Consider the following 16,377-nt stretch of genomic DNA (forward strand, 5'->3'; position numbering starts at 1 on the left):
TTGATTGTTCCTTTTTTTAAAAAAAGATTTTATTTATTTATTTATTATTTATTTATTTAGAGCACAAATGGGGGGAGGGGCAGGGGAGAGAATCTCCAGCAGACTCTCCACTGAGCGCAGAGCCTGACATTCTCAGGACCCTGAGATCATGACCTGAGCCGAAATCAAGAGTCGGACGCTCAGCCGACTGAACCACCCAGGTGCCCCTTGATTGTTCCTTTTTAAGTAGAATCTTGCTCTTACTTAATGTGTGTCAGCCTCCTCGATCCCCGTGAGCACATGAACTAGATTGAAGTTGCCTCTGTCCCCGAATTCTGTGTTTTTCTGGGGTCAGCCGTGCGATGGTTTTCCTGGTGTCTCCTTGCTCTGCGGGGGGCAGGGCTGGTGGGAGGCGCAGGTGCGGGGAGGCGGCCACCCTGGGGCCTGCAGAGGTGCGGCTCCCTGTGGGACGAGGCTGGAAACGACAGAGCTCTGGGGTGGTTCCGAGCGCTCTGTGGTGAGAGCCCACTGGAGGGTGTCTGGAAGGGCCACGCAGGCTGCAGGTGCAGCCCGACAGGTAGGGCTGGGTGGTGGCAGGTGGGGGCGGGGTGCGCAGGGAGGGCACTGAGGGTGGGTTCGAGGGTGGGGAGGGTGTTGGCGGTCTTCCTCGTGGGGCGTGGCTGGAGCCTCGTGTGGGCGGCCCCCACAGGGACTCCCAGCCCCCGATGGTGGTGCTGTTGTGTCCTGTGTGAACTTGCGGTCGGGGTCAGCGCAGACCCAGGAGGCGTGTCTGCCGTGCCCTCCAGCACCACAGGGCCCAGCGGGGGCCCTGGTTTTCCGGTTCCCATCTGCTCTGGTCATGAACGTGTCCTCGGAGTTGCATGTAAACTGGAACCGAACCAGTGTCTTTCTTGTGACGGCACGCAAAACGGGTGTTGAGGACGTGAGGCCTTGAAGGTGTTTTCTCGGGGAGAGTGTGTGAGTGCTGCCGTGTGGGTTTTCTGCTGTCTCTTTCTGCTGAGGTCATGTGCAGGGGCTCATCCAGGGCCACGAGGCTTTGGGGTCAGGTGTGGGAGGACGCCGCAGAGGGACTGGGCCATGCGGCCCCGGCGCCTGGCCCTCTCCCTCTGCGGCGTCCTCACACATGGAGCCGCGGGGCGGCTGGTGGGTTCCCTCCTGGGCCCCCGGGCTCCGTGGAGGGTGTCTGCTGAGGTGGCCGCTGCCCCTCAGCCTGTGTCTCTCTCCAGGACCGGAAGCTCACCAAGCTGGAGAGGCAGCGGTTCAAGGAGGAGGCCGAGATGCTCAAGGGCCTGCAGCACCCCAACATCGTGCGCTTCTATGACTTCTGGGAGTCCAGCGCCAGGGGCAAGAGGTGCATTGTGCTGGTGACCGAGCTGATGACCTCGGGGACGCTGAAGACGTGAGCACGCCCCCGCCCGCTGGCCGGACCCTGGGGCGGGCCGGGTCCGGGCGCAGGGGCCGCGGAGGTGGGGACGCCGGGCCTCCCGTCTGCCAGGGCCTGTCTCAGGAATGTCCCCGTCCGGGTGGTGACTCCACGGCCCCCCGGCGACGGGAGCCGCTGGTGAGCCACGCCCCCCCCCCCCGCAGGTACCTGAAGCGGTTCAAGGTGATGAAGCCCAAGGTGCTCCGCAGCTGGTGCCGGCAGATCCTGAAGGGGTTGCTCTTCCTGCACACCAGGACGCCCCCCATCATCCACCGGGACCTCAAGTGCGACAACATCTTCATCACAGGGCCCACCGGCTCCGTGAAGATCGGCGACTTGGGCCTGGCCACTCTCAAGAGAGCGTCCTTTGCCAAGAGCGTGATCGGTAAGCCCTTGCCCCGGGGCCCTGCCTGGGGGTCCCTGGCTGTGTGGTCGGGGGTGAGGCCGCTGGGGCCCGCGGGCGGTCGACACTCGCGGGAAGGAGGCCTTGATGATAGGGACTCGGGCTTTGTGGCCGGTGAGTCTGGAGCAGGCAGAGAGGCGGGTGCTCCAGGCCCTGAGGCCCACTGCAGGGAGTCCCTGGGGGTGTGGGGCCCAGAGCCAGCGTGGGGGATTTGGTGTGGGTGCTGGTTTGCTAGCCTTGTCTTCCCGTGTTTCTCGTTCTCCTCTGAGAAGCCCCTGTGGCCTTTCTGGGTGAGGCCCCCGTCCTCAGCTGCCACACAGGGACTGGGGCTGCGCTGGGGTCCCGGCACACGGCAGGCGCCAGGTGGCACCTCTCTAGGGCTTTGCAGAGAGAGCGCTTGCAAGGGCTTTGGGGCGGCTGTTGATGGGGTTCGAGACGTCTGGGGAGCGCCAGCCCGCTCCGGGGGGTAGCTCCAGAAATCCTGATCGGATCAGCTGGGGTCAGGTGGGACCTGGAGAGGCTCCTGTGCCCACTGAAGCCCTCTGTGGGGACACAAGCTGGATGAGAGGGTGAGGTCAGGGTTTTGCAAGCCCATGGTTTTGATGCACGTTTGGGGACAGAACTTGTGGCAGATGAAACCGCTGGGAATCTGGGAACTTCTCTGGTGGGGTTAGTGGGTTTGGAACGTGACATCTGGGGCAGGGTGGCCACCAGGGGTGCCCTGTGAGCAGGGGCCTCTGGTAGCTCTGGGGAGTTGAGTGCTGGGGCGGGGGCCGACCTAGGCCTCGGTTTCTCTCTCCGTGAAATGGGCAGGGGCCTGGCTGGAGGGAGCACGTCTCTGATCACCTGGCAGTTTCCGAGCAGGATTCGTAGGTCTGACCTTGGGGGTGGGGTACCTGGTGAAGCTCCCTGGGCTTTCTCTGGCTGGTGGCTCTGTCCCTCTTGGAAGTGGGGTATCAGGGTACCGGACACAGGCTGGGTGGTCTGATGGAGTGATGTGAAGGCTGGGCATTTCCAGCAGGTGCATCAGCCCCAGGCCCAGCACAGGGGGCCCAGCGCTGTGGGGTCCCTGGTCACCTCAGCTTTTGCTCAGCTGGGGGAAGCTCCAAACTCATGGAGAATGAGAGGCGATTACCACATCGCCTTGGGCCCTGGACAGCAGAGGGCCAGCAGCTGGGTGGGGGGCCTTCGGTCAGGTGCGGGGAGGGTCCCCCAAGCCTGTGAGCCAGGCTCCCTGCTCTGTGCTGTGTCCAGGGTACGTGAAGGGACAGTTGATGCCGAGGACCCACTTCTGGGCGAAGCTGTCGGGGGTTTGGCCCGTGTTTGGGTTTGTACTTCAGGTGTGGCCCATGCTGGACGTTGGACGTTGGGTGGCGGTGTCCGAGGACCTCTCCACCTGCTTTGGGGAGCCCCGTGGTGCCAGGCCTGGGGGCTCTGTGTCGGCCGACGGGAAGGAGGGGGATGGGTTGGGTGAGAAGGTGTCCTCACCATAAGCCCTGTGGCCACAGCCCCTTGATGCCGTGTGCACACACAGCTGTGGGTTATAGGCCCCTTGTGGGGTTCGTCCCTGAGAGCCACCTGTCTCTGACAGCATCCCCGCCCTCTCCCCGTGTCTGCGTTGGCCAGGTCCCCAGCTGCTGCTGCCTGCAGGTGCTCGTGGCCATGGTGGCCGGGACACCTGCACTGGGGCCAGGGGGCCAGGGAGGTGCCCCGGGCACACACGCGTGTGGGTGTGTGAGCACACACATGTTCTTTTTAACACTCAGATTTAGGTGGCTGCAGAGTGAGGAAAGAGAGGAAAGTCTGTGTCCGTGGCCCAAGCGCGTGTGGGCATCCCCAGCCCCGCTCGGAGCTGGCCCCCTCCCCTGCACCCCCACCTCCCGTGCCCCGTCCCTCGAAAGGCAGGCTGTGTGGGGCTTTGGGGCAGCTCAGCCAGCCTCCCTCTTCCCCTGTGGATGCCCACAGCCAAGTGCAAATCATTGTCAGCAGTCACGCGGTTCAGAACCCCAAAAAGATGGAGATATTCCCAGTGCAAGGTCCCTCAGATTCCTGCTCTCTCCCCCACCCTGTTCCCATTATTTCTGATTTGGAATCTCCTGGAATTTTTTTTTTTTTAAGATTTTATTTATTTGAGAGAGAGCGAGCATGAGCCAGGGGCAAAGGCAGAGGGAGAAGCAGGCTTCCCGCTGAGCAGGGAGCCCGACGCGGAGCTCGATCCCAGGACCCCGGGATCATGACCTGAGCCAAAGGCAGACGCTCAACAGACTGAGCCCCCCAGACGCCCCCAGAATCTCCTAGAATTCTTTATACACACACATAAACCTGAAGATAGATTCTCGATTTTGCCATTTCTTACCCAAAATGTCCACTTGTTTCGTTGTGTATAATACGTGTTACATTGAAACTGTGGGTGCATGAGAACAAGTTGAAGTGTACTGTCACCTCTCTGCGTCCCAGAGAGCCATGAAAACATTTGATGACCCCACACGTGCTTTTGGACACAGCCCGCGCTGTTCTGCACCTGCTTTTTATTTTTTATTTTTATTTATTTATTTATTTATTTTTTAAAGATTTTATTTATTTATTTGAGAGAGAGAATGAGAGAGAGAGAGCATGAGACGGGGGAGGGTCAGAGGGAGAAGCAGACCCCCCGCTGAGCAAGGAGCCCGATATGGGACTCGATCCCGGGACTCCAGGTTCATGACCCGAGCCGAAGGCAGTCGCTTAACCGACTGAGCTACCCAGGCGCCCCCTGCACCTGCTTTTTAAAGAAACAGGAACATTTTGAAAGGGTTGGCGGGGAGGAAGCGGAGAAGGTGGAGACGTTCCCGACGTTTCCCTCTGCTTTGAGTTCGGCTGGACAGGCACTCGGTTGGACCTGTTTTAATAGGAGGATTTTGTGATTTTTAGAGCAGAAGCTTGTTACGGAAAAATAAAAATCCCCAGACCAGTGTAACTAAAGGAAAAATCAGCCGGAACCCTGCCTCCTTGATGTGTCCTCTTGGGTCTGTGCTTGCTGTTTTGTGGAGAGGTCGTAGTGCACGAACAGCCGAATACTTTGCTTCACTCCACGTGTGAGACTCGGAGGAGGCGTCATTTTGGAACCGCTGGTGCTGGGAACACCTTGCGGGCACCTGGCCGGCACCATCAGCACAGACGCTCCTTTCTGTGCCGCCTGACACACTGCCATGTAGTGTCTGTCTGGGGACATCTGGGGCCTTTGCGGGACTTTTCGACTTCGGTCGCTCTGCGGGGACTGTGCGTGTCTGTCTGCCGCGGGCAGTCGGGCCTGTGGCCGGGAGGGGTGTGCTTCTCGGCGTGCGGCGCCTCCGTGTCCGGGGCACAGAGCGTGCCCTGGCTCTGGGGTAGCGGGCTCGGAGCTGGGGGGGCCCCTAGTGCCGTGAGCTGATGTGACCTAGGATCGGGAGGGTCCGGGGGGCGTTTCGGGAACTGTCTGCAGAGCAGTCCTGTTAGAACTGCAGGTTCTGGGCCTGATGGGGAGGGGCTCCCCGGCCCAGTGGCTGCTGACCCCGCGTCCCTTGCTTCTGGACACAGGTACCCCTGAGTTCATGGCGCCCGAGATGTACGAGGAGCATTACGACGAGTCTGTGGACGTCTACGCCTTTGGGATGTGCATGCTGGAGATGGCGACCTCCGAGTACCCCTATTCCGAGTGCCAGAACGCCGCCCAGATCTACCGGAAGGTCACCTGTGTGAGTCCACTGGCCACCGCGAGGGGCCGTGCGTGGTGAAGCGCTCACAGCACCGTGTGAGGAAGGGAAGGGTGCTGTCACAGAGGGGAAACTGAGGCTGCCTCAGCGGGGTGGCTGCTCGGGTCTCTGAGCTGGTGGTGGACAGGCCTGGCCACGGTGGGCCTCGTGCACGACTCGAGGCCTCTCTGGGAGGCGCCCGGCCGCCTGTCCCTAGAGACCCTCCTCTGGGCCGCTCCCGGGGCCGCTGGCTTTCCCGTGTCCTGGTGTGTGCCCACGCAGTCGTCCGCTTTAATCAAGCGGCTTCAGCTCTGCAAGCCGATCACCCTGCCCTCCCTCCGCGGCCGTCCTGCCTGGTGAGGCCGTAGCTTTTCTGGGCACCAGGCCCCACGGCCCCTGAGTCCTGGCTGCCTCGCCTCAGCCTGGCGCCCCCCTCACTTCTGCAGATGCACGAGGAGCGTGGTCCTTGGCTGCCCAGGGCACCTGCCCTCGCCTCGCCCTCCACCCTGCGCTCCCCCACAGGTCTTAGCTCATGTCGCTCCTTCAGTCTTAATTCAGTTATTTGAGCCCCTCCTGTGTGCCGCTGAGGGGGATGGCAGAGTTTTTGGCTGGTCCTTGTCAGAGACACAGAGGGAGGCGTGCAGCTCCCTGCTAATGCTGGCAGGAGAGGGTGGGCTTGTTGGCTGTGGGCAGTGGCCCTCCATGGGGCAGGGGTCACCTGAGGCTAGGGCCTCACTCCCAGGCCTTGGAGGGGTGCGGGGGAGCAGCACGCCAGCCCTACTTCTTGGGTGCCCACGTGGACGGGGCTGTGGTCCATCCGCTGGGCTGGGGAAACAGGACTGATTCCCACTGGGGTGTTCCTCAGCCACCCTGGATTCCCTCGTTGAGGCCCCAGGAAGCAGGGCTCCTGTGTGGACCCATGTCAGCTTGGGCAAAGCAAGGTCAGGTCCCACCCTTGCTCCCCGAGGAAACCAGAGGGGAGGGGTGTTCCGGACGGCTGGCGTGGTTTGCAGTAATGCCCTGTGGGCCTGCTGGCCCCTCGCGGCACACACACCCACACCTTCCAGCCCCGGCGTCGGCCCTGATCCCCGGTCCTGCAGGGATTCGGTGTCCCCGCTCCCAGCACCCCGACTCCATGCTTCTGAATCTGGGGACACGAGCCCCTTCAAAGCAGTACCTGTTCCTCTTGCATGTTCTTCTCCTACTCTGGGGGCCTCGGCCCTTCAGAGGTGTGTGTGGCCCACACTTACGTGCACTTAGAGTTTCTCAGGCCGCCTGCCTCCCGCCGGGACCCTGGCCCTTCCTCCTGTGTAATTAAACCTCTTTTTCTGTTGGCTTCAGTGGTATGGCCTGGGGTTCTCACCTCCGAGGGGAGTCCCTTGGCCGCGCCTGGAGCCCAGCGCCCCAGTCTGTCGCCGCAGACTCTGCTGAGCGTGTGCACATGGCCCCCACTGGTAGTTGGCCTGGGGCCTGGGGCACAGCACCCTGCCGGGCGGCAGGAGCCCTGCGGGTCCTACACTCCTGGGTCCAACTCTGGGCTGGAGGCCGCCCTGCACTCCCGCTCATGTTCTCTATGTTAGAACAGCCAAGATAGACTTTGAAGGCAGAGTCTTGCTGAAGAATGGGATGGTTGAGGTCCTCCATGTGTTTAAGAATCCGTTGTCCCTCCCCCAAGCCCCTGCCCCTGCAGTCCAGCCCCTGCTTCTCCCGAGTCCCCACTGTCTGCAGGGCTGCACCCCGGGGTTCTGCTCCCCCGCGTTACGGCCATCACTGGCCAAGCTGCAGCCAGCCCTGCCGGCACCCACCGGGTCTGTGGTCAGTGTGGATGCTCCCGAAACCGCCCGGCTGTGGGACTCCACGGCACAGATGCTTACAAAACCCTGGAGCCACCAGGCCTTGGAAGGCAGCCCTGCCCGTGGTCGCAGTGGGGCAGAGTGTCTGGTGGCCTCGGCCAGCAGCGGTGACCACACCGGGCGGGAGGGTGTGGTGAGGAAGGTGGTCGCCCTGGCCGCCTGCCGTATCTCTGCTGGGTGTGGGAACGCTCCTGTCGGGGGCGGGGGCTGGGTCGGGCTCTCCCCCAGACCCCGCTGCTCCCGATAGCCCCTCCGCACTCAGCGTGAGCCGCGTCCCCAGCCAGTTTGCGCCCCTCCTGCCGTCCCCCTGCCTGGCTGGTGTAGCTGAGCGGGAAACAAGTCCTGTCCTGTCCCTGACTCTGCTCCTCTGGTCTCGCAGGGCATCAAGCCTGCCAGCTTTGAGAAAGTGCACGATCCCGAAATCAAGGAGATTATTGGGGAGTGCATCTGCAAAAACAAGGAGGAAAGGTGAGTCCGGTGGGGCGCTGGGTCTGGGTGTCGCTCATGCTGAAATCCCCGCAACTGCCCGCGCTCACGGGAGATGGGCTGCCTCAGGCCAGGTCCCACCTCTGCTGCCCGGAGCATGCTCCCTGGTCTGGGGCCATCCCGGAGCCTCCCCGCTCTGCCAGGGGCTTCTCACCCACCCAGGCTGCAGCAGGGGCTCCCCCGTGCCCTCAGCCTGCCCCTCCTGTCACCTCCAGACTGTGAGGTCCATGCACCCATGCTCAACCCAAAGCCCACAAGTCAGAGCCCTTGAGCTGCCCCCACACCAGCCCCCACCTCCTCAGCTGGTCAGCCAGGAAGCCTCCCATCCCCTCTCGCCCTCCTCCCTTCCTTCCCTCCCCTCCCTCCTTCCCCCCTTCCTCCCCTTCTTCCTCCTCTCTCCCTCCTCCCCCTCTGCCCCCCCTTTCTTCCCCCTCCTCTTCCCCTTACTCTTCCCTCCTCCCTTCCTCCTCTTCCTCCTCCCTCTCCTTCCTCTTATTCCTCATTCCTCCACCCTCCCTCTCGTCTTCTCTCTCCCTTCCTCTCCTCCCACCTTCATCTTCCCCTGCCCTGCCCTTCCCTCATCTCATCCCCCATCCCTCCCCCCCCCCCCCTACACCTCTTCCTTGACCCCTCGTGTACCCTCCTCATCCTGTGCACCCAGCACAAGGCCATCCTATCCCTGTCCTCACCCTTGATCCGTGTTCTTTTCCATGGCCCTCACCTCTCATGCCGGCGCCCTGTTCTGATCCTTGGGCTCGCTCTCCTGTCCCCTGCGGGTTATCGTGTTCTATTCTTTCAGAGAAAATAACTAAGAAATCGTGAAGTAGAGCTCCCATCAGAGAAGTATAGAAACAACCATGTAGAGCTAAAGAACCCTCAGAGCAGACCCCACAAGACCACCTTCCAGACCAGGACCAGCAGGGGCCACGACCTCTGCTCCCCAGGGGCCCCCTCAGGCATGTGTCTGCTCCCCCTTTCCTGGGTGGTGAGCGTCCACAGGGCGTGGGCTCCTCCGCCTGTCCATGGGACGCAGGAATAGGGGAGGGGCCGCCGGATCAGACAGGACGCTGGGAGGAAGCCAGGCCCAGGACGGCACCCGGACAAGCTCCTGTTTAGGGATGGGGAGTGGTTACTGTGACCACACCCAGCAGCCGGGACGCCCAGGGCCCCGCGGTTCAGCCTCACCGGTGACCCTGGGGGTTTGGAGGCGCTGCCGCAGGCCTGTCTGCAGGGTGCGGAGCCAGGTTTGGAAACTTCACTTCCCGGAGCCTCTTGTGATGGGGACGTTGCCTTTTTATAAGGAGAGAGAGAAGCAGCCTTTGGTGCCGTGCAGCTGGCTGTGTTCAGGCGTCAGTCTCCCTTCACCCTGGGAGTGCTCTGTTGTGCGCTTTCCTCGAGGACCGCACTGCCCGCTGCGTAGCCAGAGGACCTTCTAGAGGGAGCCGGGCCCTCTGGGGCCTCGCCAGCAGCCATGCCCTCACCGTCCCGTTGGCTGCCCCTTCTCAGGTACGAGATCAAGGACCTGCTCAGCCACGCCTTCTTCGCAGAGGACACGGGCGTGAGGGTGGAACTGGCGGAGGAAGACCACGGCAGGAAGTCTACCATCGCCCTGCGGCTCTGGGTTGAGGACCCCAAGAAACTGAAGGGCAAGCCCAAGGACAATGGGGCCATAGAGTTCACCTTTGACCTGGAGAGGGAGACGCCTGACGGTGTGGCACAGGAGATGGTAACAGGGCACTTGCTTGTGGAGGGGGGTGGCGGGTACCCACGGGGGCAGGGGTGTGCCTGGAAAGCCGTGGTCTCCAGAGATGCGCAGGAGCTCAGAACAGGGGTGTGGCCCCGCGGTGAGCGGGCAGTCCTGGGCGCGCGGATCCCACCCGTGGGGTGCGTGTGTTGGTGAAGGACAGCGCAGGTGGGGCCCCCGCTGCACCGATGCATCCGCCCCGAGGCCGCGCGGTGAGGGGCCCTGAGGAGCGGGGCGCGGAGGGACTTGGGGGCCTGGGTGTATGAGGAAGGGCCTGTGTTGGCCAGAGTCTGGCTGACCGCGTGAATGTGGCCTTTGGTTTGATCTTTCACTTTGTTGCTGAGGGCGCGGTGCCCGGGAGCAGGGGCGTAGGGTGTTCAGCATCTCGGAGGGAAAGGCGCACGTGAGGAAGGGGACACTGATTTTCGTGTAGAAGGCGAGCGCAAGTGAAACCACGCTCGCTGCAGGGGAGGCCTTACCGAATGGAGCACGGCTTTCAGAAACGGTGCTTCACGGCTAGACCCCCTGGCCCTGGTGGGTTTCGAGGAGGAGGGTGTGGACTTGGCCCTGGAGGGTGGGACGAGAGTCCACACCGGTCCTCAAGCCCCTGCTCGGATGAGGGAACAGCCAGCTGTGCCACGGCAGGTGTGGGCTGAGGGCCGAGGCCCAGTGCGGCGGGCGGACGGCAGCAGGTGAGAGTCCCAGGATCTTGCCGTGCGTGGTGCATCAGGGCAGGGCTGGCAGGCTGAGTGTCCTGCACGTGTGGTGAGCAGGACATCGCTGATGGCCAGGAGCCCAGGTCAGGACCACCCGCACCTTCCCAGCTGCCGGTCACATCCCTGGGCCCAGACACGGGACAGCGCCGCTCTTCGTGGCTCCAACTCGGCGTGTCGCTTGCGCATCCGAGAGGATGTTGAGCTGCTGGCTGCTGAGCGGGAGCTGTGCTGTGGTGAGCAGCACATGAGTCCCGGGATTCAGGGCTGCTGTGGGTCCTTGTGCTGCAGCAGGGCGGTCCCCTCCCACCTGCTGCCCAGCTTAACGCACAAACGTTCATGAGCCAGGGGGCGTGCAGGCCGGAGCGAAGGGCGAGTGCTGAGAGTCCTGGGGGGCCCACGGGAATGGGGGACCGGGCCGGGAGCTAGCGCTGTCCCGGTGGCAGGGGGAAGGGAGGTGGGTCCCTGGGGCGGCGGTGAGGACTGTGTCCATCAGGGCTGGCGGGGCCGGGCCAGTGTGGGCGCCTCGGGAAACCCGGGAGGCCAGCAGCTCTGGGTCTCCCGTGGGCACCGTGCCTGCTCCACGCGGCCAGGGAACCCTCCTGCCCAAGATGGATTCGGGCGAGAGCCCAGCAGGGGTCAAGTGCCGCGGCAGTGCCTGGGGACGATGAGACCGCGGCACAGATGGATTCCTGTGCCTCAGTTGGACCAGGCATCTCCTCCAGCCTGGGTCCGTTCTCGGTGCCGTTGACACGCGCTTGAGCTGTGGGATGTGGTGGTGCCCACACGGGACCTGGGAGCTTTTCTAGGGCCACCCATCCTCCTGAGCGACCCCTCCGCATCCCGGACCCCGCAGGTCCCGTGCCCGCACCTGGGCCTGCCGCCTCGCCCACCGTCAGCGCGGCTCCCTGGCTCTTGGCTGGACTCAGTGGGCGGTGTCCGTGAGTTCACAGTGGAGACCCCTGGACCCAGCGCCTCCCCTCATCATCTTTAAAAGCACCTTCTCGTGAGGAGCGTCCTACCGGCCATGCGGCATCCGTGCCTTCCGCGCATCGCTGTGTTTGGTTGAAGAACGATGGCAGAACGATGTGGACCCCCCCCCACTCGGGGACGAGGATGAGCCAGCGATGAGCCGACAGTGGCCCATTCCCACGGCGGGGTGTGGGCCCGGTGCGAGCGCCCCCGGTGGGCCTGGCCGCTGCTCCCGGCTCCTGGCGGGGAGCCTCTCCTGTCGGCCGTCCTAGCCGCCCCGCCCGCCCGTAGGCCCAGATCCCGCCTTGGGTCAGACCCTCCCTCTCCGGGGCTTCTCCAGGCCGCCTCTGGGCCAGGCGCCCGACCGAGGAGCCCTCGTGGGCAGCGTTTCAGGCTCGCTGCCCCCGGCCGCTCTGGGTGGTCACTCACCAACAGCTGTAATGGATCACGCCTACTTCTTCCAAATGTGGGGCCCAGCACCGGTGAACCCCGCACCCATGTCGTCACCTAAAACCAGCTCCCAGCGGCTGGCTCACGGGCGGGCGCAGGGGACCCATCGAGTGCCCCAGGTGCTGAGAGAAGGGCGAGTTCTGTGGGGGCTGGGCTGGCTTTGACCCGGAAGCGACCTCGTGAGGACCCCGGGAGAGGGGCTCGCAGCCCAGCCCAGGGTCCCGGTGTCTGCGCACCAGCCCCTCCTGCCTTCGCGGCCTCCGGGTCCGACGCTTCAGCGTGGCAGAGAATGGGGCTCAGTTCTCCCCGTTTGGGAAAAAATAGAAGAAACACCTTGGAGAGGATTGCGGGGGGGGTGTGGCCGCGAGGACAGAGACAGAAGGAAAACTGGGCAGCGGGCAGGCGCGTCCGCGGGGCGCCTCCCTGTCAGCGGTCTCCGGCCGGACCCGGCCCCTCGCCCGCGTCCTGGCCGCGTGCTGCCGCTCACACCGCTGCTGCCGTGCCTGAGGCAGGCGGGAGGCCGACTGCCCAGAGGGCTGCGGGATTTTAACACGGTTCGTTCTGTCCAGCGGGGTGGAGGGATTTTGAACTGATCAGTCACGAACTCACGGAAAAGTTGCAGATGTGCAACAAAGAACCGTCTGAGGGGACACCCAGGCCGATGCCCTGCCACCTCGAATGTGCCCGCGTCTTTGCCCACAGACAGCAGCTTTCCTGCTCAGCTGCGTCCCCGGTCAGATCGGGAGAGCCGCTTCGGGGCTGCCAGGCGCCCCCTGATGTGGAGTGACTCCCTCAAGGCAGGAGCTCCTCTGGGTGGGACCGTCTTTGGTTATCCTGCCATGACAGGCACCGGCGCAGCTCCCTCGCGGTCACGTCGGCGTCTGTTGGAGCACTTGGTGTGGGGCCGTGTCCTCACCGTGGCCAGCCCCGGACGACACTCCCCGTGGGCACACGGTCGAGGGGTGTCTGCCCACGGTCTGCGTGTGGGGTGACGATATGTCACGGGCTGTACCTTGGAACTGGGTAAACACCCATTTTCTCCAAACCCTCCACTTACCTGTAGCTCTGTGGACTGTGGCTTTGTTGGTGAGTTACCGGTGACCACAGGGTACGTCCCTCAGACGCAGTGCCGTACGGGCCTATGGTCTCCTGCGTCCTCCTGGTCCGGGGTCTAGGAGTGGCTAAGTGGGTCCTTCTGGTTCTGGGTTCGCCACACCGCGTGGCTGGGGTGTTGGCTGCGGCTGACCAGGCCCGAGGGTCATTCGGCATCCATGCCCGCCCACCTGGCTCCTGGCAGGAGACTCGATATTCAGCCCATGGGTTGTTCCCTGGGCCACTGATGGTTCAGCTTCCCGTGAACAGTGATCCGCGCGTGGGAGGGACAGGGACGGCACACCACGTGGCCCCACAGCAGCAGTGATAGCTGCGTTCCCCTCGTGTGCACTTGTGGACACACTCCTCCGACCACCGTGGGGTCGCTGTGCCTTTTGATGCCCAGATTGTGCACGTTTGGCCCGTGGTGCTGACGCCTGTGTCCTCCTGCACGTCCCCTCAGTTCTGGGTCCGCCTCTCTTTCAGGCCCAGCGAGGTGTCTAGGCCCCTCGTCCTCCTCCCCCCACCCGCTCGCGCTGGCCAGACCCCGGGCGCCTCCGCAGGCCTGCCCAGTGTTCTGCAGGCTTGCACCGTGCCCTTCCACACGCTCACGTCTGCATCTGGGCGCGCTTCTCTCTTTTGTGTGTGGAAAGCCACGAGCTCGCCGTTCCTGACCAGTGCCAAAACCTTGGCGCTTTCTCCCTTCCCACACGGGGCTGCCGCAGCGTCGGTGTGGACGCTGGCCTCTGCTGTTCCGTGGTTTTACCAGAGATTTCCTCAGGGAGAGCCGTGACGTTTCCCGGAGGTCCAGGGCCCCTTCCCAGACGCTCTCCCGATGCTCACCTGGGCTCAGAATTTTCTGGGCATGGGTGCTTACCCTCCTGGCCTCAAGACACAGGGTGCGCCTTGTTCCGTCCGTGCCTTCTCGGGGAATGCCCAGGGCCCGCCTGCGGGAGGCAGCTGAGGGTCTCTCCCCTCCCCTCACCCGGCAGGCCCAACCACCTGCTGCGTCCTGTCCCAGGAGGGGGGCTGTGCAGGCTCAGAGGGCCGTGCTCCCTGCAGATTTACCGTTGGCGGGAGGGTATTTCCTAATGGGAAGATGAGAGCGTCTCTGAGAGGTGGGGTGAGGGCCTGAGGAGGGACCTCTGCAGAGACACCGTGAGCGGGAGCTGGTGGTGCAGACGGCAGGGCCCCAGTAATCACATGGCGCCTCCCTTTGCAGATTGAGTCGGGATTCTTCCACGAGAGTGACGTGAAGATTGTGGCCAAGTCCATCCGCGACCGTGTGGCATTGATCCAGTGGCGGCGGGAGAGGATCTGGCCGGCTCTGCAGCCCCCGGAGCACCGGGACCCGGGCAGCCCTGACAAGGCCAGGGGCCCGCCTGCACCCCTGCAGGTCCAGGTGACCTATCATGCGCAGGGCGGCCCGCTGGAGCCTGAGGAACCCGAGGCGGACCAGCACCTCCCCCCCCGCCGCGCTGCCGGCCAGCGCCACCTCCCTGGCCTGTGAGTGCTGCCCTCCCCACACCCTCAAGCCCTGTGCACGCTGCGGGCGTGGACGCAGGTATCGGCGAGCCTTCTTCCGGGGCGGGCCCCGCGGTGTCTTTGGCTCCCCGAAGCCCAGCTTCTCAGGACAGGTGGGGACAAACGGGCAGACAGATCCAGAGCCTCCCGTGCCCCAAGCCAGCGGGATGGAGCGCTCCGTCCAGCTCCTTGTTCCGTGCAGGGGACGTCAGTCCTGCGCCTGGTGGGGGCGTCCCCGCGGGGACACTGTTGCCCTGGGGCCACAGATGGCCGTGGTCTCCAGCGGTCATGATGCTCTGAGCCGTGACCATTGCCATTGGGATTATCTGTCCCCAGGGTCATGCCCCTTGTAGTACCCGACCTCTGAAACCTTTACCACATTTCCCAGAGTGTCAACGGTAGGTTGCTGGGAATCGCTCTGAATCTCAGAACACTGGGAGGGAGGATCCAGCGTTTTCTGCACGTCCAGGCAGAACGGTGTCCTGACCTTTGCCCTCGGTGGCCTAAAAATGCAGCTGAGAGCTGAGGATCAGGACTTGGCGTTTCCCGTCCATCCTGTGAATAAGTGCCAAGTAGAACTTAGCCTGCCCAGGCCGCTCTTTCAGGTTGTTCGTGTCGAAAGACCAAAATAGCCTGTTCAATTTACTTAATAGGCACATACTTCATTTATCATTAAAATCATAGCTAATGTTCTTCAAAGTAGGCCATTTAAATTCAAACCAGTAGCTGCCTGTCACTTGGAGACCGTTTGCTTGCCGTTGGCTTCCTTCCGACCTGCTCAGGTTTCCTCAGAGAATAAAGTCACTACATCATCGCTCCATTTTTCGACAGACCAAAAAATTAATTAATGAGCATACACTTCGTGTTGGAAAAAGCTTTCCTCATGACACGCCACTTCCCACTTTAAAAGCTTGACTGTCGGGGGGACAGTTTCCAGGCGGCAACGGAGAGACCACCACACTCTGCTGTGGTCAGGGGTCCCGGCACTGGCCCGGCCCACCGTACAGACAGGGATCGCAGGCGGGTTCAGTGTGGGTGGGTGGTCTGTCGCAAATGTCCTCTTCCTGTCGACTCTCAGCGGCTCTCTGGCTTCGACGACAGCCACACTCTCAAAATGTGTTTCACTCGTTTGCGGTGCTTTCTGTTAAGTAGACGTTGTGTAAAATTCAAACAGTACAAGAGGGTGTGCAGGAAAGGCCGATGAGTGCTCCTCCCCAGAGACCGCTGACGTTACCTCTTAGTGGTAACTTCCGAAAGTAATGTGCACGTCTGATCGCTCACACACCCACACGCGTGTGCATACACATACACCTGCACCCATGTGCATGCCGCACACACACACGCACCTCCGTGTCCCCACACCCCACACCCCGCCACACCCCACACACGCGTCTGCACTGTGCTCTGGTCCAAACACAGGGCCCGTGCTCGGCTGTCCCTCTGGCCTCAGTGTGTGTGGATGGCCTGAAAACTCTGCGCCTTGTAAAGGTGAAATGATGGGACTCCAGGCTGCGCACACATCACTGGGGAAGGGACCCGATGGGTGGGCAGACATGCGCACAGCGGAAGGTACAGCGAACATCGCGGTAGGATTCTCCACCACGTGGTGTGAGAGCTGCCCACCTCAGCCCACATCAGGCTCAGCGAGAGGGTGTGGGCCAGCACCCAGCGACTGCGGTAGGTTTAGAGACGATTTTTTAATTTTTTGTTTTTTAATTATTTTTAGAAAGTGTGCGTGTCTGGGCGGGGGTAGGGGCAGAGGGAGAGGGAGAAAATCCCAAGCAGCTCCCCACTGAGCGAAGAGCCAGACACCCACGACCCTGAGATCATGACCTGAGCCAAAACCCAAGAGCTGGATGCTCAACTGACTGAGCCACCAGGTGCCCCTAAAGACGATTTTTAAATTAATTATTTATTTATTTTATTTTATTTTATTTTATTTTATTTATTTGACAGAGAGAGACACAGCGAGAGAGGGAACACAAGCAGGGGGAGTGGGAGAGGGAG

At 62.6% G+C, this 16,377-nt stretch overlaps 1 protein-coding gene across 1 annotated transcript in view; it reads left to right on the forward strand.

The window, feature by feature from the left end:
- Positions 1-16,377, forward strand: part of WNK2 (WNK lysine deficient protein kinase 2) — a 165,517-nt gene that overhangs the window by 66,643 nt on the left and 82,497 nt on the right. Inside the window, 7 exon segments of the mRNA XM_044920735.1 lie at positions 1,227-1,399; positions 1,588-1,808; positions 5,382-5,539; positions 7,769-7,857; positions 9,382-9,601; positions 14,069-14,311; positions 14,313-14,352. Of these exon segments, the coding sequence (XP_044776670.1) occupies positions 1,227-1,399; positions 1,588-1,808; positions 5,382-5,539; positions 7,769-7,857; positions 9,382-9,601; positions 14,069-14,311; positions 14,313-14,352 (1,144 nt within the window).

Source organism: Neomonachus schauinslandi, chromosome 13 (assembly GCF_002201575.2).
Source record: "Neomonachus schauinslandi chromosome 13, ASM220157v2, whole genome shotgun sequence".
NCBI lineage: Eukaryota > Metazoa > Chordata > Mammalia > Carnivora > Phocidae > Neomonachus > Neomonachus schauinslandi.